The following is a 25,666-nucleotide window of genomic DNA, read 5'->3' on the forward strand; positions in this document are numbered from 1 at the left end:
CCCCCCGCCCCCTCCGGTCCCACAACGATCCTGATCTTCTCTTGCCTCGGCCCCGACCCCCACCCATCTTCCAGAGGCCGACACCGGCCCCCACCCCATCTGTTCCCTCCCTCCCTCCTCTGTGCAGCCTCGTGCTGCAAGCCTACCCGCCCCACCATCAGGCAGCCTCTCCATCTGGCTGGCTGCAGATGGGAAACAGAGGCTTCAGATGCAAATCAGGCCCTGACGTTAAAATTGGCAGGGCCTGCCCACATCAGAGCCCCCCCCCCCCCACCCCTGGCTCCCCCAACTCGCTTTCCCCATGAAAATCCATGCCTAAAGTTTTATAAGTTGGTAGAACCTTGGAAGTATGTTTATAAATTAGAATCAGTGTCACATTAACAAGTTAGTTATCTGACTTGTGCTTTCTTTATTTTTCAGAATTACATCAAGAAAATGTAGAGCACAAACAGCTCAACATCCTTATGGGAAAAGTTCATCCAGTACAGCAATGAGGAAACTACATCGCTGTCCTTTATGGTCATAGCTGTCCTATACTGACTACCCTTCCAGTCTGAATGCTATTTAGTAGTAATTGAGTGCAGTAGTGCTAATCGGAGAACAGTTTTACATTCCCTCCCACATCAAGAAACTGGATTGAGACTGCCGAAATTTATTTCACAGAAAGAACCATGAGAGAGAGGAAACATTCATCTAATTAGTCTCGGCATGCATCTGAGTCCAGGAACTAGAGGTGAAAGAACACTGCACCGGGCAGAAAATATAGCATTTCGGTCAGTTCAAAATGCGTATTGAAGCTTAACTGAAAATAGTCAGTCTGATACTTGAGACACTTTAACACGTGATGGGGTGACAACAGATCACCAGTGATGCTGCAATGGAGCAGGGAACTGACCTTTAAGGCTGTGAAGTGCCAGAAAATAAAATAATGGCTCAAAGGTAGATAAAACTGTGATGAACCTTTAAGAATTCAACTCATTTTGAGGAGACATTGTTCACATTGATCTAGTATAGTTTGGGTCACCCAGGCACAAGGGAGATATTCGAGTGCGGGAGGCAGGGCAGAGATGTGTTAGAAAGCAGATTCTTAGCATCAAATGTCGGAATTGTGTGGAAAGATTGGAGAAACGTGGGCATTCCAGCCTTAAAAGGAGACATCTGTGAAGTTATCTTATACATGTATTTAAAACAATAAATGATAATAGAAAAGAGAAATCTGGAAAATTCCTTTAAACTAAATTGCAAGAGTAGAACAAGGAGACAAAGGTTTAAACTAGTCAGGGGCAAATTTAGGACTGATAAAGAACGATCAAAACATGGAATGGACTTCTAGATAGAACTGTAGAGGCAGAAACCCGGAATCATTAAAGAACCAATTGGATGCTCTAATGGGGTAATTTGGGATCTTTTTGGGTGGATGATCCAAGATAAGACAAATGATCCTCTTCAATTGATAATTATCTTGTGAAATTATGACCTATTCTTGTCTGGTACAATTGACCAGATACGATTGTATTATATCTGCTTACATGGCAACATCTCGATCCAGAGCTCAGGTGATCCATTTCCTATCCTCCTTATGCCAGATCTCAGCCTATTTGCTATTTTTTGATCAGGAGGCCATGCATTTGAAATTTGTGTTAAATTCATGGAGAAAAGCAATAACAATTATTGGAGTTTACTTTTCATTATAATTGCCAGTCCAGATAGCTTTTATTTTTAAAGAAATTCCTCAGTGATGTTATTGTAAGGGATTCAACTGAAGCCTATGGATGTTGGGACAACAAAAAGATTGAAAATAGAATGCTTTGAACCTTAGCTCCAACATATCCAACTTCTCCTTGTGGTCCTCCTTCCAGACAGCCCCAAGTAGTCAAAATAATCTACAAAGCTTTTGACAAATGTGCATGCATCAAATGGCCTTCCAAAAGCAAAAACAAAATTAGAAGTAGTCATTGTGTGGTTAATGACTAACAAAATAATGGGAAAAAATAAAGAGCAGTGAAAAATTCTCCCCTACCTGATATGTTGAAACAGGAGAAGCAGCAATGAAAGGTGTGATCGATGTCTGTGCAATCATACGATTTGTTGCAATACTGTATGGTGAAGAATAAAAACTGTAGGAAGTAAGCACAATATTAGTATCAGAAAAAAAATTCCAGGCAAAAACTGCAGCTGGCGTCATTTCCTTTCCAACTTCTACAAGGTGCTGTGTTTCTGAGCAGGCAGGTCCATAAGGAACACATTTACAATGGTTCATTGTGAAACTACGCAGATCAAAGTTTGGGCAATGCTGACTTCTTGTGTTTAAAAATGTCTTTCAGATATGTTTAATTGTCAAATTGTTTGCCAACGTGTGCCTTAGAGGATACCGTTGTTCTCTCTGATGTATGTACTTATATGAACATGTTCCCATGTACATACTTGTGTGTACCGTTGCACTTTAATGCTTCTGTAAGCAATAAATCATTAGACTTACTTGCCAAAATCTGCTGCCTATCTATTACCCACAGTAGAAGAATACTGGACTTAAAATGGATTTTCCACATTATTGCCATCGCTTCCGAAATCAGTTCAGCGTGTGCAAATATATTTTTATATAAATATACATTTTATGGATAGCATTTTATTGTATTAATTTTGTTATAACACAACAGCATTCTGGAGCCGTGGACAACCACAAGAAGAGAGGTAGGATATATTACTACAGTTAAAATGTGTTGTGGCAATTCCTCCAAGACCATTATAAGATAAATAATGCATCATTTTGAAAGCACTATACTGTAGCAACAGTATATGCGAATTAAAACTTAAATATAAAATTGCAGACACTGCTAACTGAAGCCACTAACTGAATAGAGTCATCTTTTTGCATGCAAGTTCGTGCAAAGGCTATTAGTATCGGGATGGCTTTGTGCCAATTCTCCTCAAAATATTAAATTAAATTGCTTATTTGAGATGTTAAGTTCATATCAGACAAATAATAAAAATGACCAGGATTGCTGGAATTGGGCTGAATGCTTGTTCCAGGAACGGAATCCTAGATTTATTGAGAGGCAAAAGTAATGGTGCAATTGCATTATTACCAAGCAGTTTGTAAATGTTAGCACTCTGACTGGTCGAAATAGCAGTCTACATTGTAAATGCTTTAATTTCAGTGTGTGGCTCTGTGTATTATTTGGAACTGCATTAAGGGGAGGTGGTGATAATCTGAGGTCCTTCTAACACACCAAAAATTTATGGGAAGCAAGCACACAACTCAGGAAATACTCACCCATTCTGCATAGCAGCAGTGGGGTCATAGGTTAAAGCCATTCCAGTCTAAAAAAAGGAATTGTAACAATGTTTAAATAATGAATTCTTAAAGAACTGTACGTTAACACCAACTAAACCATTGTTGTTATTTGTCTCATACCTTCTAAATTCAACATCAGGTTTGGTAAGAACATAGAAATGGTCAATAGTTCTATTAATTCAAAAATGTATCAAAGCCCTTTTACTGGGAGCTGCTTGGAATTAGTTGTTTAAATTGAGATTTAAAACAAAAGTTAGTTAAAGCGAAACTATCTTCATGAAAATGTGTTTGGCAATTATTTGCTTTTGGCCACGAGCGTATAAAATACCCGACCGATAGCTCTCTTACACTGGCTGGGAGGAGATGGATGGTTGCTGGGAACAGGTTTCTATTCCAGTGCTAGCATGAATATCAATGATGGCAGAGCAAGTACAGGAATCTCACAAAGTTCTTCACAAGGCTCATATTATAGATATAATCATCTGATAATTGAAACTGGTAGTTAGTTGGATTTCTGGTCATTAGGTATTTAACGGATTATATTCAGAGCTTCATGCAGTAAGGCCTCTTCTGCCATCCTGTGGGAATGCTGAAATTCTTTAAATGTAGCAGCATGATTTGCCACCGTTGGTAATTAAAGACACCCAAACAGAAATTGCATGTCATTATTCAAATTTACTGGTGCCGTTAGGCACTTTGCATTTGCTAATGATATCAGATGTGGAGGCAAAGGTGCAAATCTAGGAGTCCAGGAGGAGGCAGAGCAGCTCCATGTCACAGAAGCTGTTTATTTTAGTGGAACAAATTGATACAATATAATTCTGTTTCCTTCAGTCTGCAGTTATTGGCCCCAAAATTCATGGTCCCGGGAAGGACCGTTACTGCCCGTTTGTGGCGGCCATTCATCAAAATCGAATGGCTGCTGCTTTGAGCTCAACTGGCTGCCCTGACATAGATTCAGCCCAAGAGGTCTTGCAGCGGTGTGAGCCACCGCCAACTCTCGTGGCGGTGTGGGGCTTGCGGTGGTAGCGACGCGCTAAAAGTGCGCACCGCCGCCGCTCCGCCCCCGGACCCATTTTCAGCGTGAAAAAGCCGGCCCTTCAGCTGACGGTGCCCCCGCCAGCTTTTAGGGCCGGTGCAGAGTGACAGAGCTATCCATGGGAGCGAAGAGGGACAAGAAGGTAATATCCAAACCTGAGGATGTTCAGCACAAAATCTGCACTCAAGGGGAAAGGGAGAGAGAGAGAGCGAGGGTGAGAGAGAGAGCAAAAGAGAAAGGAGAAAGAGATAGAAGTGAGGAAAGGGAATGAGAAACAGAATAAGAAAATTTGATTGGGAGAGAAATAGAAATAGAGAAAGAGAAAAGGGGAAAACAAACTAGAGTGAGAGAGAGAAATAGAGATCCCGAGATTCATAGAGAGAAAACTGAAATCTCAATCCATGGGCTCAGACTGGAAACGTCGCCCAGTTCTACATTCCGCGCGGTAACAAATGGGAATCTGTTCCATCTCCGCCGCCTCCAGGCTATATCTAAAGTCATCCCATCCTCTGTCTACGCACACTCAGAGGCCAAACTCCAAGCCATCGTCAACACCTTCACCAAGGTATACGAAAGCATGGGCCTTACAGTAAACATCGGTAAGACAAAAGTCCTCTACCAACCTGACCCCGCCACACAGCACTGCCCCCCGGTTATCAAAATTCACGGTGAGGCTTTGGACAACATAGACCATTTTCCATACCTCAGGAGCCTACTGTTAGCAAGGGCAGACATCGATGACGACATCCAGCATTGCCTTCAGTGTGCCAGCGCGGCCTTCGGTCACCTTCGGAAGAGAGTTTTTGAAGACCAGGACCTCAAACCCGGCACCAAGCTTATGGTCTATGGGGCAGTAGTGATACCCGCCCTCCTATATGGCTCAGAGATGTGGACGATTTCCAGCAGACACCTCAAAGCACTGGAGAAGTACCACCAACGCTTCCTCTGCAAGATCCTGCAAATTCATTGGGAGGACAGACACACCGACGTCAGTGTTCTCGCTCAGACCAACATCTCCAGCATCGAAGCACTGACCACGCTCGATCAGCTCCGCTGGGTGGGCCACATCGTCCGTATGCCTGACACGAGACTCCCAAAGCAAGCACTCGTCTCGGAGGCACGACATGGCAAGCAAGCCCTAGGAAGGCAGAGGAAACATTTCAAGGATACCCTCAAAGCCTCCTTGATAAAGTGCAACATTCCCACCAGCACCTAGGAATCCCTGGTGCAAGACCGCCCAAAGTGGAGGAAGAGCGTCTGGGAGGGCGCTGAGCATCTCAAGTCTCGTCGCCAAGAGCATGCAGAGACCAAGCACAGACAATGGAAGGAGCGTGCGGAAACCCAGGTTCCCCACCCACCCTTTCCTTCAACCACTATCTGCCCCACCTGTGACAGAGACTGTAGGTCCCGTATTGGACTGTTCAGCCACCTGAGAACTTACTTTTAGAGTAGAAGCAAGTCATCCTCGACTTCGAAGGACTGTCTATGATGATCTTATGCATGCCTAACCTGCGACTTCACCTCAGTGTCTCCCATGTGGCTGTCTCATGGCTCTGGGAAGGCTGCTGTGTTCCCTGTGTGGAAGCTACAGATGTCCTTCCAGGACGCCATCGAGCAGCTTTGGGTCTGGAAGGGCCGGCTGGAGACTGCTCAACACCCTCTTGGGAGGTTTCAGTCTGACTTGGCTCAGGCAAGGCCATGCGTGGAGGCACTGGCGGAGTGACAGGTCTGGGGCCTGAGGTAGAACATCATCCGTATTCTGGCCCGAGGAGCCTAAATAATTCACCAAGGGTGACACAATACCACCACCACCAATCTGAAGGAGCTCAGGTCGATGCTGTAGCACCACACTGGAAGGTCCCCCATGGCCTATGATAGACCCAGCCGCGAAAGCAACACTGAGGTCTTTGGGGGCATCCAGCTCAGACTGCATGCGAGCAGCCAGTCTGAAAACCACCAGATATGACATCACTTAGACGCTCCGTCGACTCTTGCAGAGCTGCGGCCATCCTCTCCAAAGCAGCATCGATACGCTCGTTCCCTCGAGCCTGTGCTGCAATGGCAGCTGCCACATCACCCTAAGGGTGAATTTCCCGTGGGAATAATGCCCCAATTAAGACTGCAAACTTTCAGGTTTGAAGGGCTAATAAGACTGGAACACTTCTTTGTGGTCAAAAAGCTGACTTTGGATCCAATGGCCGCTGCAAACTTTGCAGCGCTAATTGAGGAAGAAAGGCCTTAACACCAACAGCTTTCTGGCTGCAGTGAATTTTGGCCCCAGTGTTTCTACAACAATGAGCTGAACTTACACATGGTCTACAATTGTGAAATTGTTCAATTAAATCTCACCAAATGTCACAGGACTACCAAAAACATCTCAATAATGTTAATACAATGGCATAAAGAATGTTGTATTCAGCGTAAAAAGGTCTATAGCACATTAGGAAAGCTGAATCTCATTAGGGGGAAAATAATTTTTTTTCTACATCCAAATTCAAGTGAAACTGTTTTAGTTAATGCCTGAGGGAAGAAGCCTCTTCCCCAGTGTCCCAGCAGTCCAGTAAGTCTAGTTACCCTGTTTAGTAATCCCTAGTACAGTAATGGTTGCCTCACTCGGTAGGATCGATTTTTAGGTGATGCGCCCACCACAGAACTTCACTCAGCAGAAGAGTGGATGAAAGAATCTGGCACAGAGGTCAACATATCTAATTCATAGACCTCTGGATTATCCAATCAGTAAAATTGGAAAACCGAGAGTTCAGTGAATCAGGTGAACTGACCAATTATTCGATCCGAATTCCTGTTAAGAGAGACTCCACAGCGGGAGCATTTTATAGTCTCAAGTATTATTGTGCAGAAAGTGCCTCATAAATATTCCATATTGGCATCTAACCTGCTTGTGTGCATTGCCTGTAGCAACGTTCCTCAGCACTGTATTGGTGCACTTCCATTATGTACTACATAATATCCTTGTCATCTATCAACAGCGCCATAACTATTTTACTGGACAGGAATGGGACACGGGAGGAACCCAGTGGGGAGGAAGAATCATCCAAATCCATAATACAATTGCAATCCAGGAAAAATGGAATCCAAACTGCTGCTGAGTGGTGGGAAGATCAGACATTGAATCCTCAATAGGGCTTTCTTTAAACATGTGGGAAGGATCCCACCGGTAGAGGAGGCGAAAGGACATTATGCATAAGTCAGATGATTTGACACGGAACGCAATTGGTAGTAAGTGCGTCGCGTCTGAGTCAGGGGATTCGACAGGTGACTCATGAGTCAAGTGATTCCTTTGTTCACGCTCTCTCTCTCCTCTGGGTTGGATCTAAGAAGCAACAGGTTGTGCAGGTCCTGAAACTACTGCGAGTTTACTTGTTACTTTAGATACGTAAATAAAATGCTGATACTCCTTATAACAAATCACAGCAATGCCTACTATCATAAAGAGATATCAACACATGGTGGCAGCGATGGTAGTGCTTGTTTGAAGCAACTTTCTATTTTTTTCAGATTATGCAAAAGCTGAAGCATGTGCACAATGGCGTCGGGAGGTCTTCCACCACTACTTCGGGCTCTCGAAATCCACAACACGTATGTTGCGGAAAAATGGAAAAGATTCGAGCGAACCTGGAAGCGTCATGCCGTGGCAACGAAGCTCAACCAGGACCCAGAATTGTTTGCCAAGAGATGGGGGTTTAGACACGTGACATAATCATCTGACTACCCGCAATCCAATGGCAAAGCTGAGAATGCTGTCAAGACTGTGAAACAACTATTCACAAAGTACAAGATGTCCGGTTCTTTAATGTGTGTTTTTTAGACTCTGAAATAGTATATTCTTTTCTTTTTCAGGGGAATGATGAGACGTGGATTGCACATTGGTTGTAAGTGTGTGGCATCTGAGTCATGGGATTAGTCAGGAGAGTCATGTGTCAGATGACTCCTTTATTCGCTCTCTCTCTCTCCTCTGGATTTGATCTGAGAAGCAGCAGATTGTGCAGCTCCTGAAACTACTGAGAGTTTACTTGTTATTTTTGATACTTAACTAAAGCGTTGATACCCTTAATAACAAATCATGGCTAACAGAAGAACATAAGAAATAGGAGTAGGCCATTTGGCCCCTCGAGCCTGCCTCGCCATTCAATATCATGGCTAATCTTCTACCTCTACTCCACTTGCCTGCACTATCCACATATCCCTTGATTCCCTTAATATCCAAAAATCTATCGATCTCTGCTTGAATATACTCAACGACTGAGCCTCCACAGCCCTCTGGGGTAGAGAAGTCCAAAGATTCACAACCCACTGAGTGAAGACATTTCTCCTCATCTCCGTCCTAAATGGCCGACCCCTTATTTTCAGACTGTGACCCTTGGTTCTAGACTCCCCAGTCAGAGGAAACATCCTCTCTGCATCTACCCTGTTAAGCCCTGTAAGAATTTTGTATGTTTCAATGAGATCACCTCTCATTCTTCTAAACTCTAGAGAATATAGGCCTAGTCTACTCAATCTCTCCTCATAGGACAATTCCCCCACCCCAGGAATCAGTCTGTACCCCCTCTATCACAAGTATATCCTTCCTTAGGTAAGGAGACCAAAACTAACACCTACTATCTGAAAGGATATCAATGCACTTCCCTTTCCAGCTCAACATTTAAAAGCCTTGCAGTGGAGGGAGTGGACCTTCGTAAGTAAGCCATTGTCAATATTATTACAAGGCTTGGTTGAGGGCAGGCATTGGGGCGGGGGCAGTGGTGCACTGGGGTTCAGAATGGGGCGGCGGAGGGTCACAGCCATTGTATTCACCATGTGCTGGAGGAAGAGAGGAGTCCAGGCCATCAGTGGGGAAGGAGAGGTCCAGATCGAGGGGGGGGGAAGTGGAGGCCCGATAGCCAAGCCCAGTCACTGCAGGAGGTCCAGCCGGGAAGTCCAGGTCACGTCGAGTTGTCCAGCTGCTGCAGGAGGTCCAGCCGGGAGGCCCAAGTCATGACGAGTCACCGCAGGAGATCCAGCCAGGAGGTCCAGGTCGTGTTGAGTCATCCAGCCGCTGCAGGAGGTCCAGCTGGGAGGCCCCAGTCGCGTCAAGTCGCCGCAGGAGGTCCAGCCGTGAGTCGCCAATTTGCGGTGTGGCGGGAGGCCTGAGGTAGGCCCGAACTTTTGGGATTCACGAGGTTGGGGTTAGGGTGGGAATTTAAGTCTTTAATATCCCCTATTGTGGTCTATTAGGGCTAGGGCTGGGGCTTGGGGATGTTTAGACAGTGGGAGAGGGGAGGTTGAGGGCCGAGGAGCTGTTTAGCAGGGGAGCTCCTGAGGGAGCTGCTCCCCCGACGGTCGCCGAGCCAAAGGCGGGCAGAGGAAACGTTACAAGGACACCCTCAAAGCCTCCCTGATAAAGTGCGACATCCCCACTGACACTTGGGAGTCGCTGGCCATAGATCGCCCTAAGTGGAGTAAGTGCATTCGGGAAGGCGCTGAGCTCCTCGAGTATCGTTGCCGAGAGCATGCAGAGATCAAGCACAAGCAGCGGAAGGAGCGAGCGGCAAACCAGGCTCCCTGTCCACCCTTTTCTTCAACCACTGTCTGTCCAATCTGTGTCAGAGACTGTGGTTCTCGTACAGCCACCTAAGAACTCATGCCAAGTCTTCCTCGATTCCGAGGGACTGTCTATGATGCTGATGATATTACATGTGCAGCCTAGGTATATCCACACGTAAACTGAGATGGAGAGACTGCAGAATATTATACAATTAGGCCAAATGCCGATGGCAGAGCATATAGGTTCTCCATTTACTCAAAACCAGTAAGCACCTTTCATATTGCCCAGAGTGCAGGTGTTCAGAGCTCCGCTGAGTTATCTGAAGGCCACAGTAGGGGTTCTAGGGCAGCATCTATTATGTCCATAATGTACTTATGAATGACTCCACGAGGCAATGTGTTGTACTCAAACTGTAGTGACCTTGGTCCTTTATTCCAAACTCCATGGTGGCACCCCTCTTATACAGCCCCTGCCACCAGGGCAGGAAACCCCGGTCTCCACCAGTTGCACCCTCTAGTGGTGCCAGCATGTATATACACAGTGTAAACCTTATTGATAGTACATCAGGTTATCAAGTCTCCATCTTATGCAACGATACAGTGACTACACAGAGAATATATATCTATAGTCTGCATATATAACATCACTCTCCCCCAGTCCTTTGTGCCAATTACCTTTGCACTATGTGCTCTGGCTTAGCTCTCCTCAGACTTAAGTGCCAATAGCCCTTGCACCTTTGCTGTGCTTTGGCTTGGCTCTCTCCCTATTAACCGCCAAGTCCTTTTGCCACAACGTTGGGTAGTGGTTACCAGTTTGGATGGTTTGATGATGCAGTAGAGTTTCCAGTGGATTCTGGGTGTGATCCATGTGTGTGTCCATGGATACACACATCCATTTTCCCCCGGCCCCCCCGCCCAACAGCGAGATCATGCAGCTGGCCCATTACATTAACATACAGGATCAGACACAGTGCAAGTACAAAGAAAGGAAGTTACAGTTTGTATCGTGACACCTTGGTTCAGTGACTTACATTCGTTACGTTTTACGGTCATGCGCCAGGATTGGGTAGATTGCATTCATGGTACAGTGATGGTCAGTACTGAGGTAGCAGTACAGGTATGCGAGGACACTAGTTCCAGAGCAACCAGTCGTCTGATGGTGGCGCTGCGCCTCCTGCTAGCGAGGTGGGTTTGGTTCGTTCATCTAGCCAGGACTCAGGGCCTTTGCCGTTGCCTAGTGGTCGGCAGAGCCACAGATGTGTGTGGCCTCCCTGTCCTCTTTTGAGGGCTGCAGAATCTTCTGCCTGCTCTCTAACGGTGTTGGGAACCTGGCTGTTCCAGGTCCTGTTTGGGGAATTCGTTGGTTGTGACCTTTCGCTCCCGGACATGGCCGAGGTAGTGACTGGGTCTGGGGGCTGCACCGTCTCCACCCGGATGGTGGGCAACGGCGGCCGACTGCTCGTATTGGCGCTGTTTTTGTTTCTGGGTCCGGGGCGAATAGTGCCATCGGGTACCTGCAGCATGGGATAGACCTGGGGCAGGGCATCAGGATCAGTGCCTTTACCCTCCCGAATTCGCTCGCTTGCTACTTTTGGGAACACTCTATTCTCGACATCTCGCAACAACATTTTGGTCTTTACATTAGGAATAGTACCTACTATTCGCAACAACATTTTGTTCACAATCTTAATCGGTTCGTTACATTGATTGCCATGCATACGATGTCTCTTTAAGTTCAGTTGGTTGCAGGTCTCATTTAAGAGAATCCTGCTGGCTTTATCCAAAACAAATCCTTTGTTAGACACCACGTGTTGGTCCCTCAGCGTTGCACCTCGTGGTCTGGCCGTCGCCTTCTTTTTTTTCAGCCACGCTGCACCTCGCTGCAGCAGGAACGCCATCTTGCCTCTGTCCTCGAGGTCGACTGCCTTGATCATTCTCTCCCGCGATTCTGCCACAAAAGCTGGGGGGGTGGGGGGGGGGCCTGTGAATTTGATCTTCCTCCTTAGGAGTCCTACCACTGGAGCCGGGAAGGTACTTTTAGGTCGTTCCGGTCAGTTCATTTTCACGCAGTCGTGATGGACGGTCTGTGCCTCAGGTGCTGCGCTGGTCTGTTCTCTGGTGCCTGGTGCCTGGTCCAAGCGAAGGTGAGGTTTTGCTCTGCCTCTGAGCATGGGGAACATTGATTGCTGGAGTGAAGAGGTCTTCCCATTTTCACTGGATCTTCCCCATCCACCTTCTTCCGAGTAGCGTTGGACCATTACCTGCAACAATCCACAGAGGTATCTTGTGCACCACGCCATTATGGTTACACTTACATCCGCACTACCAAGGACTGGGATTAGCTCGTTGGTGTAAGTGCGCAGCTTTTTCTGTACTGGAACCAGCTCAGGTCGTTTTTCATTCCATAGCCTCTCAAAGGCATCCTGGCTCATCACTGACTGGCCTGCTCCCGTGTCCTCTTCCATCTCGACTTCCATCTTCACTGGAGGATGATCGGTGGTGCAGGTATACACTCCATGCACTTCTTCTTGGGGCTGAGCTGCCTCTCTGGCCAAATCATCATACTCCCCGCTGGATTCAAAGTCATCTACCGACTCCTCTGCTAGACGGTGAGTCGTATTTCTTTTACACATATGCTAGAGGTGGCCCTTCATGTTACTGGCTTTGCCTACGTACTCAGCAAACCGACACTGGTGAGCCCTATGGTTTCCTCCACAATGCCACCATGGTGCTATTTGATTAGACCCCTCGGCAGACTGAGTACTGGAACCCTGAGGTCTGTGCTCTCTGCCTTGGGCAGAGCCACGTTCTACAGTCTTGCCTGTGAAAGGCACCATTCTGTGTGCAGTACTTGCCGGGTTTGAGTCCACAGGATTAATAATTTGCTTGGTGCTGCAGGTCGAGGTCATGAACGCCTGACTGATGCTGGTGACCTTCTGCAGGTTGATGTGGTGTCGGCAGATAATAGCTTGTGAAGGAGGCCCTCGTGGCCAATTCCCATAACGAAGATGTCTCGCAATGTTTCGTTGAGGTGCGTGCCAAAATCACATGGTGCCGCAAGTCCCCTGAGGTCGGCAGCATATTTTGCAATCTCCTGGCCCTCAGGTCTGCGGTGTGTGTAGAATCTGTGCCTGGCCGTGAGGATGCTCTCTTTTGGTTTTAGTTGGTCGCAAATTAGTTCAGTCAGCTCATCGTATGGTTTATCCTTGGCCTTCATGTGTGCCAGCAAGTCCCTGACGAGGCAGTAGACTTCGGGCCCACAACTGGTCAGCAGTATAGCCTTGCGCTTTTCCGCCAATGTATCCGTTTCCCCTGCCAGGTTATTTGCCACGAAATATAGCTTGAGCCTTTCCATGAAGGCATGCCAATCATCACCCTCTGTGAAGTCTTTTATTGTGCCAAAGGTAGTCATAATCGCGTGAAAATCCATATTCTTATCACCAGTTATTATGTCCGTAATGTACTTATGAATGACTCCACGAGGCAATGTGCTGTACTCAAACTGTAGTGACCTTAGTCCTTTATTCCAAACTCCAGAGTGAAGCAGCTGCATAGTGGCTCCCCTTTTATACAGCCCCTGCCAACAGGGCAGGAAACCCTAGTCTCCACCAGTTGCACCTTCTAGTGGTGCCAGCATGTATATACACAGTGTAAACCTTATTGATAGTACATCAGGTAAACAAGTCTCCATCTTATGCAACTATACAGTGACTACACAGAGAGTATATCTATAGTCTGCATATATAACAGCATCTACTCCTCTTTTAGCTGAGGTGCCTCTCCCTATTCAGATTTCTCTGTGTAGTATCCTATAATAGGACTTTCCAAAGCAGGTAATTGCTTAGAAATCTGTAAATAGGAAAAGACAACTGTATCTTGGTTGTGTTATATCATGGATACTTACCATAGACATTAATATCAACAACAGCTAGCGCCTTTAATGAAGAAAAACTTCCCATGGCACTTTACAGAAGCATAATTAGAAATAAATGGTTGGCAAGACAAAGGAGATATTAGGAGGGTGACCAAAAGCTTGTTCAAAGAGGTGGGTTCATATGCACCCTGGGCAATATGAAAGGTGCTTATTGGTTTTGTATCAATGTGATGAGTAAATGGAGAGCCTATCTGCTCTGCCATCTGCATTAGGCCTAATTGTATAATATTCTGCAGTCTCTCCATGTCAGTTTACATGTGGATATACCTAGGCTGCAAAGCTAAAGGGTTTAGGGAGGAACTCCCCGAGTGTAGGGCCTAGACGGTTGAGGCACAGCTGCCAATGGGAGGTGAAGGGACAAGAAGCCAGAGTCAAAGGAATGGATAGTTTGGGCTGGGGATGGTTGTAGGGCTGGAGGAGGTTACTGACATAGGGCAGGGCAAGGCCATGATGGGAGTTAAAAACACAGATGAGAGTTTTAAATCTGTGGCATTGTGGGACAGGGATGAACAGGACCTGGTGCAGGACAGTAGACAGGCAGGAGAGTTTAACTCATTTATTTTAAGTAGCTTAATGCTTCCATTAAAATCCGAGATAAAAATTGACACTATTGCTTTAAGTGCTCAGACAATAAAATCACTGACAGCAATTTCTACTCTGTATGTCTTTAATGCTCCATAGCGATCATTTATTCACCTGGAATAATTTGCTAGTTGTTAAAATAAAATGTTTTCTTCTCACTTAAGTCTCCAGTATCTTTTTTATCCTCTGCACGCTCAGTTTTCCAGAGTGAATTGGAAATGTAAGTGGATACAACAAGGGCAGATAAACTTTAATACAGTCAAGTGTAAGGTGTTACACATAGTAATGAAAAGTAGATGACACATGTACTTCATGAATGGTGTTGAAATTTCTCAGGATGAAGCTGAATGAGTCATAGGAGTTTTAGTAGCTTCGATACTAAACATATGCAACCAATGCAGAGCAACAATCAACAAAGCCAAACGATGTTGAACTGCATAGCCAAAACAATAGAATACAAGTCAATCTTTACAGTGCTCTCGTCAAACCGCACCTTAAATATGGCATCCAGTTCTGGCCTTCGGGAAATAAGAGAGACATTCAAGTGCTGGAGGCAGTGCAGAGAAGAGTCATGAGGCTGATCCCTAGTATCGGGTCTGATGTATTAAGGAAAGACCAGAGAAACTTGGGCTTATCAGCCTAGAAAGGAGATGTCTGAGAGGCGTCTTTAGAGAGGTATATAAAACTGTAAGGGATATAGAAAATGTTAACCCAAAATATTACTTTAAATTGTTGGAGCAGAACTAGGGGCAATGATTCAAACTAGTAAAAGGTAATTTTAACATAATCAAGAAATACTTCTTCACACAAAGAGTGAACGTGTGGAATGTACTTCCAGATAGAATAGTGGAGGCAAAAACTATGGAATCATTTAACTGATTGCTACAGTTGGGTGGGGGAAGGTAAGGATCTCTCTGGATGGGTGAATTAAGATGGGCCGAATGGTCATCCTCATCCATAATTATTTTATGATCTTGTACATAGGGGGTGAACAGCCTTTGTGTGCCCAAAGTGTAATTATAATGGCCTCAAAAATGCTCAGTGAAATGCAGCACTATTTTGGCTCGAGAATCCTAATAAATACTATGTGCATGCAAGGGTGTCTTGACTTGCGCAATTTCCAAAAGAAGTATTTTTTTTTCCTTCATGTATAGCTTCTACTTACATCCACATTTATTATGTGGATTCAGAAAGCCACACCAAAATATAAAGGTAAAAATTCCACTTGGCAGAAACAATTCTTCCAGTGGTAAACGAATGAGGAAATCCTTATTTTACAAACTTGCCAGCTACACATTGTGTACTGCAGAGTCGTGTGCCTGGTTTCCCACCAGCGTAGTTTACTCGAATGCAGAATGTGCTTCCTTATATGTGGAAAAGGCATTAGGACACAGCTCTCAACTTTCAATCTTTTCCGACAAGGTACCAAATGAAATTAAGTCCATCCATTTAAAGTGAGCATTAAAGGCTGCTAAGGCTGCTGGGAAGGGAACTCTTAAATGTATCCTGTAACTTTTTGTAAACATGGTTTGCTTTCAAAGTGCCCCATCATAGGATATTGTGCAAGAGGATGAAGTATTCCAGGAAGATCAGATGACAGATGAGTCAAACTGTCTGTACCTGACATTATGCCAACAAGTGTTTCTATAGACCCAGGCACACTACTTGGCAATGGCCAAGGGAACTGTCTCCACAGCATCTGGGTCAGCAGGAAGACATTTGCAGAGTTGTACCCTCTGCTACAAAGACACTGCAACTGACGTGCAACAAAGGGACAGCACTATTAACCGAGTGTCAAGATCACTTCTTTCCTCAGCTTTTCCAGACTGGACTCTCTCTCTCTCTCTGCCAGCATAGATATTATTTGCAATGTCAACCAATTTGCTGCACAGGCATATCAAACAAGTGACTGATGACTTGTTTGGCAGGCCAACACTTTCTCCTCTTTTCCAGTGAATAGCAAGAGGAGCTTGACACAGCTGCCCAATTACACCACACTGCTGGATTTCACAAAGTGCATGGGATCATACATAGCATCCAAATGGTTATCCAGGCGGCAGGTTACTGCACCTCCTCTGGCACCACAACTTGTTCTTCCTCATCTGTGCACTGGAAATTGCCCATTGGTCACTCCTCAGACCCACTATCGGCATCCTACAAGGTATGCATAGCTGTGCTGGTGCGTACAAATATAGATGTGGGTTCCCTGGGTATTGGCTTGCGGGAGGTCACCACCACGGCTGGCGGACTGCTCTTCCCAGGCCTACAATGACTAAAAATGACTGGAATGCCTGCTACAAGCGATGTTCACAAACTGAGTTCACATTGCAAGATAATGTGAGAGCGATATTTGCGTGGTTGTGTCTGAGGAGGAGGACAAGATATAACTACTGCAGTACAGTACCAGCTCTGGCTTCATATTCCCCGCTCCCACAATGTGCTCATAGGCAAGATGTCCAGGGTGAACTTCACAAAGGGAATGTAGAGTTTATAATTTCTAAGTCCCCCACACCAGTTCAACTCTGATCCCCGTATTATATGCTATCCTGTCTTGCAAGCAGCGAACTTGGCTTGAGATGTAAGTTTAAGGAGCACAAAGAGTGACAGGCATGTGCCCGATCTGCAGTCCGTTCTGTAATTGAACATGATTCATGAAACTAGGCTTTTTGAAAGGATTTGCCGTGTTAATTTAAGATTCCTGTAAGAATGCCATGCTGCTGAATTGTCATGCATATTGACCATATTGAGAATTCAAAGGGTTGTACAGTTGCATGAAAGTTTTCAGGGGTGTGCAGTACACGAGTAAACAGGTTCTGAGCACACGCTTCGTGTTCTGCGCACTTGGGACAAATACTTGATATAGGAATCTGCTGGGCTGCATTGTCTTGGCACTTTTCCTAAGGTCTTCCATCTTCTGCCACATATTCAGCCTCTGGGTGCTGCAGAGAGCAATCACCCTGTCAGCTATCTTCTGCCAGGCATTTCAGATGATTCTTCTCTGGGCTCGGTGCCCTTGAATGTCAACCTCCTTTACCTCACTGCGTGCTTCCGTATCTCAAAAGTATTAATGATAAATGTGCCTATGCACTTTGAAGAATGCTTCATGTGAATCTGCACACCCCTTATCCTTGGCTCATATGGAATCGAATTTAATTCAGAGGATTTATTGATGTGAATTTCTATATGTGTCGTTTTTTTAAATCAATGTAGGTCAAGTAGGTCATGAGGGCAAAAATTAGATAAGACCAATTTTCCTGCTTGCTCACCACTCCAATCAGTACTATTTGAAAAAAGTCAACTTTCATTTCACTAACTTAGTCCACTGGTGAAAACTAAAAAGAAAGACTTGCAGTTATATAGCGTCTAACGTCCCAAAGTGCTTTATGGCCAATTAAGTAACCACTGTTGTAATGTAGGAAACATGGCAGCCAATTTGTACACATCAAGATCCACAAACAGCAATGAGATAATGATCAGATAATCTGTTTAAGTGATGTTAGTTGTGGGATTAATATTGGCCAGGCCAGGACACTCCTCTGCTCTTCTTCAAAATAATGCCATTAGATCTTTTACAGCCACTTAAGAGGGTAGATAGGGTTTCAGTTTAACATTTCATCTGAAACACAGCACCTACGACAGTGCAGTGCTCCCTCAGTACTACAGTGTTCTCGCTCAGGCCAACATCCCCAGTGTTGAAGAACTGACCACACTCGACCAGCTCCGTTGGGCGGGCCACATTGTCCGCATGCCCGATACGAGACTGCCAAATCAAGTGCTCTACTCGGAACTCCTACATGACAAGCGAGCCCCAGGTGGGCAGAGGAAACGCTTCAAGGACACCCTCAAAGCCTCCTTGATAAAGTGTAGCATCCCCACTGGCACCTGGGAATCCCTGGCCTAAGACCGCCCAAAGTGGAGGAAGAGCATCCGGGAGGGTGCTGAGGACCTCAAGTCTCTCGCCGAGAGCATGCAGAAACCAAGTGCAGACAGCAGAAGGAGCGTGCGGCAAACCAGACTCCACACCCATCCTTTCCTTCAACCACTGTCTGCCCCACTTGTTACAGAGACTGTAATTCCTGCATTTGACTGTACAGCCACCTGAGAACTCATTTAAGGGCCCAGATTTGGCCAGGAGTTGCTCTGTTTTTTTTGAGCAACTTGATTTGGAGATTCTTAAAAATCCCCATTCTGCACATTTAATTTGTGCCAGTGTAAGTGAGTTAGTTAGAATTTTTTTTTAGTTTAGTTTTTTTTTCAAAAGGGGGCGTTACTAGCCACCTTCGCCTGTTTTGGCCATTTAAGCCAGTTTGGACAGCTAATAGTTGCTCCAAATTAACTTAAGCCAGCGTATGTCGCCACTCGTGGCCGCACAGAAAACCCTTGTGGAGAGTTAAGAAATCAGTGCAGGTAAGGGCATTCTAAAGCACAAAGCAATAAACAAAGCACAAAAATAAGCATTCGATAACAAATAAAAAATATAAGGAAGCTGAGAGGACCTGCATCTAGCACCAAGACTTACAAAGCACTAAACAAAGCACAAAAAGTAATAAGCAAACAAATAAAAAATAGAAGGAACTCTGCACCTAAAGCACCAAGACCAAAGTAATAAGCAATCAATCAACAAATCAATAACAAATAAAAAATAGAAGTCCTACCAAAACACGGCCCAGGAAGGCAGCGGGCCGCCGAAGAGGGAGCTCCGCCCTGAATCCAGTTGCCACGCTACGTCACCATCGAGGAGCAGCTGGGGAGTGGCCAAACTCGGCCCAAAGATCTTTGCCGCCCTTGGAGTTCTACAAAAGCGGCGCACTTCTAGTGAGTGCGCCAGAAATCTGTACTGGCCAAATTTGGGCCCTTAGAGTGGAAGCAAGTCTTCCTCGATTTCGAGGGACTGATGATGATGATGACTACAATGAGTGTTAGCCTAGATGTCTGGAGTGGGATTTGAGCCCACAGCCTTCTGACTTAGGTGAGAGTGCTACCCACTGAGCCATGGATAACATCTTCTCAGCCTGTCTTAGAGGATGATGTATAGTCACAACAAAGCACACCAGAAAAGTATTCAGAATTAATTCTGCATTAGACCAATTATTTGCTTAATTAATGTTTTTATTCCATTAAATTTCTATGATGATCTATCACCATTGAAATTCGTAAATCAATACAAATACTGACAGTTTGTTAATGCCCAGACTATCAATATCTGTAATTTTGCATTAGAATTACCACCTATTGACAAATTACCTCTTTATTTATTCCAATATATAATACTAATTGTAATTCTTGTTGCTTTACTTGCGAGTGATTCAGACTAGAGTAACAAACATGTCAATTATTTATGGACAAAATAACTAAAGAAAGAAAAACTTGCAATTTATAACACTTTTCATGACCTCAAGATGTCTCAAAGTATTTCACAGCCAATTAAAGACTTTTGAACAGCAGTCACTGTTGTAACTTATGGAAACATGGCAGCCAATTTGCACACTGCAATGTCTGACAAACAGCAATGTGATAAATGACCACATAAAGGTTTGGATTTTCGGGTCATTTGCGACCGGGTTTTTGCCGCGGTTTGACCCTCCGCGGCCAAAAAAATGTGGTGGTCAGATGTTTTCCGTCCGTGCATGATCCTCGGATCGTTTTTTGCGTCGGTGCTTCTGTGCAGCGGCTCGCATTGCGATTCCAGCATAAGTTTCGGCAATCACCCGACCCGTATGACGCGAAACGCGCCCCCCCCCCCCCGATGACCGCCAGGAAAAACGCAGCCCTGTCGGCAGTGGTGACTTGGATAAACTGTAAAAAAAGGTAAGTTACAGTTTTTATTTTTTAATATTTTTGCTGCGATTTGTGTGGTAAGGATGTTGGCAATGTTTTTTGAAAGCTTTTGTGAATTTGTTTTTTGTTTATTTTTTTCCCCCTCCCAAGGCCTCTCTCTCTCTGAGCGCTCCCAGCACTGCATTAAAGTTAGCGAGGATCCCGTTCTTGCGCCGCAAAACAAGTACAACGCTTCCCTTTGCGGCAAGGCCCAAATGACGAAAATTGCTCCACAAAGCGCAAATTTCAATCAGGCGGTAAATGTCCCGCCCTGCCTCAGTTTTCGCCAAGAAAACAGCAGGGCTCTGTTTAAAAAAAAAAATCTGCTGCTTTTTGGTAAAGTTAAAAAGAGGACTATCTTGCAGGCTCACATCCTGTAAGCTCAGTGGCAGTCCATCAAAAAAAAATGTTAGTTTGCAATCTTTCCCATCTACCTTTTTCTTTTCCTCCTGCAATCAAGCAATACCCTCTCGGAGGAAGCAGCTGCCACAGCCGCCGTGCCTTTGTACCCCTCTGGGTTCTGGTTTGGTTTTCTGGGTTAGTCCCTCTGTCCACTCCTTTTGCTTCAGCACCTTAACTCTGTTCAGAACTGCACCTGATGATCCAACATGATCGATTGCTTGGGAATCCAGGAAAAAGTAAGGTGGCAAAGTCATCGTGCACTGGATTTTAAGGTGGGACTGCTGACCCAGAGCCCCCTTGGGACTGCCTGCTTTATCATTTTAATAGCTTCATCCAACGTTCCCTCTAATTTTTTTTTTGTACTGAGCGGGCCACAAACTCCTTTGAGCGCAACCATTTGGACTGTGAGCAAATTATACAACAACAACTTTTACAAAAACAACTTTTAAGCATTTATGCAGTAATGCCATATTGCCACCCCACCGTCTTAAATCATGAGAAAATCAGACAAGGTTCTATACAAGTTTAACATAACTTCTCTGCTTTTGAAATTAACTCCAGTGCTTTATTTGCACTTTTATGGCTTTTTTAAGCGGCATTGCTACTTTTAATCATTTGTGAATTTATATCCCGAGATCCCTTTGCATCTTGACTCTTACTTTCCAAGGATTAGGTAGTCTCCTTCTTCCTCCTTACAAAATGCACTACCTCACACTTATCGATTAATTACATTCATTTGTCATTTACATGCCCATTCTGCAAGTTTGTTTATGGTGGAATTAATTAAAAGCTTTTAATTCGTCATCTACAAACTCTTTTAAAAAAAAAATACTTATCATAAATGACTGGGATATAAAAGAACTGCATTAATGCATTAACACTTCAGAAACGTCACTCAGTTACACGGTTATGTATTGACAAACAATCAAAAAGATGAGCTGAAAGAGGCATATCTACTCGTGCAATCTGTATTAATTTTAAAGTTTTCAATATATTAGCCCCTCCCTCATGTCACTATTCACGATAGCAATGGCTGCACAAGCAGCAGGAGCAGCGTTTTTCCTATGGCGCTGATGTGCTGCACGTCCACGTAAGTAATTAGAATATTAATAACAATGCAACCAGACAACCAACAAATATAAAGTACTGCAGTTCTTTAGTTCCCAGTTTTATAAAGAATTGAACAAAAACAGGTATCTGTATTTTCAACTTCAATCACTTCCATTAATACACTTCTTGAACCAGCAGCCCCCCCCATGTAACATTTCAGAAATGCAGCAGTTATTCACAAGTGCAGAAAAACACATACAAAATTTGTGAAGTGCGGCTGCTGTTCAATCCCCAGGAACAGACTGCACACACCTGGAGTGGACCCTCACCCATCTCTCTCTATCCCTCTTTCGCAATCTCTCTCTATGGCCCTCTTTTCCTCTGTTTTTCTCTCTCTCTTCCCCTGTCGCCCTCTCCACTTCCCTCTGCTTCAATCTCTCTCTCCCCAGTCTCTCTTTCCCTCTGCATCAATTCCAGTCTGTCTCTCTCTCTGTCCCAGTCTCTCTCTCTCCCCCCCCTTTCCCCCGTCTCTCTCTCTCTACCCCCCTCTCCCCCGTCTCTCTCTCTACCCCCTCTCTCTCTCTACCCCCTCTCTCTCTCTGCTCCCAATCTCGCTCTCTCCTACCCCCATCTCTCTCTCTCCCCCTCTCCCCCCTCCCCCCTTCCTCTCTCTCTCCCAGCCCCCGTCTCTCATTCTTCCGTTTCGCCCCCCTCGGTTCTCTCTTCCCCCTCCCCATTTCTCTCTCCCCCGACCCGTCTCTCTCTCCCCTCCCCACGTCTTGCTCTCTCTCTACCCACCCCCCACGTCTCACTCTCTCCCCCCCCACGTCTCTCTCTCTCTCTACCCACCCCCCACGTCTCACTCTCTCCCCCCCCACGTCTCTCTCTCTCTCTACCCACCCCTCACGTCTCACTCTCTCCCCCCCCACGTCTCTCTCTCTCTCTACCCACCCCCCACGTCTCACTCTCTCCCCCCCCACGTCTCTCTCTCTCTCTACCCACCCCCCACGTCTCACTCTCTCCCCCCCCACGTCTCTCTCTCTCTCTACCCACCCCTCACGTCTCACTCTCTCCCCCCCCACGTCTCTCTCTCTCTCTACCCACCCCCCACGTCTCACTCTCTCCCCCCCCACGTCTCTCTCTCTCTCTACCCACCCCCCACGTCTCACTCTCTCCCCCCCCACGTCTCTCTCTCTCTCTACCCACCCCTCACGTCTCACTCTCTCCCCCCCCACGTCTCTCTCTCTCTCTACCCACCCCCCACGTCTCACTCTCTCCCCCCCCACGTCTCTCTCTCTCTCTACCCACCCCCCACGTCTCACTCTCTCCCCCCCCACGTCTCACTCTCTCCCCCCCCACGTCTCTCTCTCTCTACCCACCCCCCACGTCGCTCTCTCTCTCTCTACCCACCTCCCACGTCGCTCTCTCTCACCCCCCCACGTCTCTCTCTCTCTCCCCGCCCCCCACGTCTCTCTCTCTCTACCCACCCCCCACGTCTCACTCTCTCCCCCCCCACGTCTCTCTCTCTCTCCCCCCCCACGTCTCTCTCTCTCTCTACCCACCTCCCACGTCGCTCTCTCTCACCCCCCCACGTCTCTCTCTCTCTCCCCGCCCCCCACGTCTCTCTCTCTCTCTACCCACCCCCCACGTCTCACTCTCTCCCCCCCCACGTCTGTCTCTCTCTCTACCCACCCCCCACGTCTCACTCTCTCCCCCCCCACGTCTCTCTCTCTCTACCCACCCCCCACGTCTCACTCTCTCCCCCCCACGTCTCTCTCTCTCTCTCTCTACCCACCTCCCACGTCGCTCTCTCTCTCCCCCCCCCACGTCTCTCTCTCTCTCTCTACCCACCCCCCCACGTCTCACTCTCTCCCGCCCCACGTCTCTCTCTCTCTCTCTACCCCACCTCCCACGTCGCTCTCTCTCACCCCCCCCCCACGTCTCTCTCTCTCTCCCCGCCCCCCACGTCTCTCTCTCTCTCCCCGCCCCCCACGTCTCTTCTCTCTCTCCCCTCCCACATTCCTCTCTCTCTCTCTCTCTCTCCCCCCCACGTCTCTCTCTCTCTCTCCCCCCACATCTCTCTCTCTCTCTCTCTCTCTCTCTCTCCCCCGCCACGTCTCTCTCCCTTCCCCCACGGCTCTCCCTCTCCCCCGCCCCCCACGTCTCTCTCTCTCTCTCCCCCCCACGTCTCTCTCTCTCTCTCTCCCCCCCATGTCTCTCTCTCTCTCTCCCCCCACATCTCTCTCTCTCTCTCTCTCTCTCTCTCTCTCCCCCGCCACGTCTCTCTCCCTTCCCCCACGGCTCTCCCTCTCCCCCGCCCCCCACGTCTCTCTCTCTCTCTCCCCCCCACGTCTCTCTCTCTCTCTCTCCCCTCACGTCTCTCTCTCTCTCTCTCCCCCCACATCTCTCTCTCTCTCTCTCCCTCTCCCCTCCCCACGTCTCTCTCTCTCTCTCTCTCCCCTCCCACGTTTCACTCTCTCTCTCCCCCACAAATCTCTTTCCCTTCCCCCATGTCTCACTCTCTCTCCCCTCCCACGTCTCTCTCCCTTTCCCCACGTCTCTCCCTCTCCCCCCACGTCTCTCTCTCTCTCCCCTCCCTACGTCTCTCTCTCTCTCTCACTCTCTCCCTTCACACGTTTCTGTCTCTCTCCCCACGCCACGTCTCCCTCTTCCTTCCCCCCACGTCTCTCCCTCTCCCCCACGTCTCTCTCTCCCCTCCCTACGTCTCTCTCTCTCTCTCGCTCTCTTCCCTTCCCACGTTTCTGTCTCTCTCTCCCCCCATCTCTCTCTCCCTCTCCCCCCACGTCTCTCTCTCTCTCTCCGCTCTCTCCCTTCACACGTTTCTGTCTCTCTCCCACGCCACGTCTCTCTTCCTTCCCCCACGTCTCTCCCTCTCCCCCCCACGTCTCTCTCTCTCTCCCCTCCCTACGTCTCTCTCTCTCTCTCGCTCTCTTTCCCTTCCCACGTTTCTGTCTCTCTCTCCCCCCATCTCTCTCTCCCTACCCCCACGTCTCTCTCTCTCCCCCCATGTCTCTCCCCCCCACGTCTCTCTCTCTCTCCCCCCCCCCACGTCTCTCTCTCTCCCCCCACGTGTCTCTCTCTCCACCCCTGTCTCTCTCTCTCTCTCTCCCCCCCACGTCGCTCTCTCTCTCTCTCTCTCCCCCACGTCTCTCTCTCTCTCTCTCTCTCCCCCACGTCTCTCTCTCTCCCACCCCCTGTCTCTCTCTCCACCCCTGGTCTCTGTCTCTCTCTCCCCCACGTCTCTCTCTCTCCCTCTCTCCCCCACGTCTCTCTCTCTCCCTCTCCCCCAGTCTCTCTCTCCACCCCCTGTCTCTCTCTCTCTCCCCCCCAACTCTCTCTCTCTCTTCATCCCCACGTCTCTCTCTCTCTACACCCCACGTCTCTCTCTATCTTCCCCCCCCACTTCTCTCTCTCTCTTCCCCCCAAGTCTCTGTCTCTCTCTCTCCCACGTCTCTCTCTCTCTCCACCCCGACTCTCTCTCTCTCTCCCCCCACGTCTCTCTCTCTCTCCCCCCACGTCTCTCTCTCTCCCCCCGTGTCTCTCTCTCTTCCCCCCCGCCCACGTCCTCCCTCTCTCCCCCCACGTCTCTCTCTCTCAACACTCCCACGTCTCTCTCTTTCCCCCTCACTTCTCTCTCTCCCCCCCCCAAGTCTCTCTCTCTCTCTCAACCCCACCCATGTCTCTCTCTCTCTCCCCCCACGTCTCTCTCTCTCTCTCTCCCCCCCCACGTCTCTCTCTCTCCCTCCCCCACGTCTCTCCTCTCTCTCCCCCCCCCACGTCTCTCTCTCTCCCCTCCCCAACGGCTCTCTCGCTCTCCCCCCCACGTCTCTCTCTCTCTCTCCCTGCCCCACGTCTCTCTCTCTCTCTTCCCCCCCCCAACGACTCTCTCTCCCCCCCCCCCCACGTTTCTCTCTCTCTTGCCCCCCACGACAATCTCACTCCCCCACCCACGTCTCTCTCCCCCCCCCACGTCTCTCTCTCTCTC

At 47.4% G+C, this 25,666-nt stretch overlaps 1 protein-coding gene across 9 annotated transcripts in view; it reads right to left on the reverse strand.

Moving 5' to 3' along the window:
- Window positions 1–25,666, reverse strand: part of rbms3 (RNA binding motif, single stranded interacting protein) — an 858,736-nt gene that overhangs the window by 108,483 nt on the left and 724,587 nt on the right. For all 9 annotated transcript variants that reach the window (XM_070880858.1, XM_070880857.1, XM_070880852.1 and 6 more), the window contains 2 exons: window positions 3,275–3,321; window positions 2,021–2,117 (listed from right to left, as the gene is read on the reverse strand). In XM_070880858.1, coding sequence (XP_070736959.1) covers window positions 2,021–2,117; window positions 3,275–3,321 — 144 coding nt within the window. The remainder of the gene's footprint in view (window positions 1–2,020; window positions 2,118–3,274; window positions 3,322–25,666) is intronic.

Source organism: Pristiophorus japonicus, chromosome 5 (assembly GCF_044704955.1).
Source record: "Pristiophorus japonicus isolate sPriJap1 chromosome 5, sPriJap1.hap1, whole genome shotgun sequence".
NCBI lineage: Eukaryota > Metazoa > Chordata > Chondrichthyes > Pristiophoridae > Pristiophorus > Pristiophorus japonicus.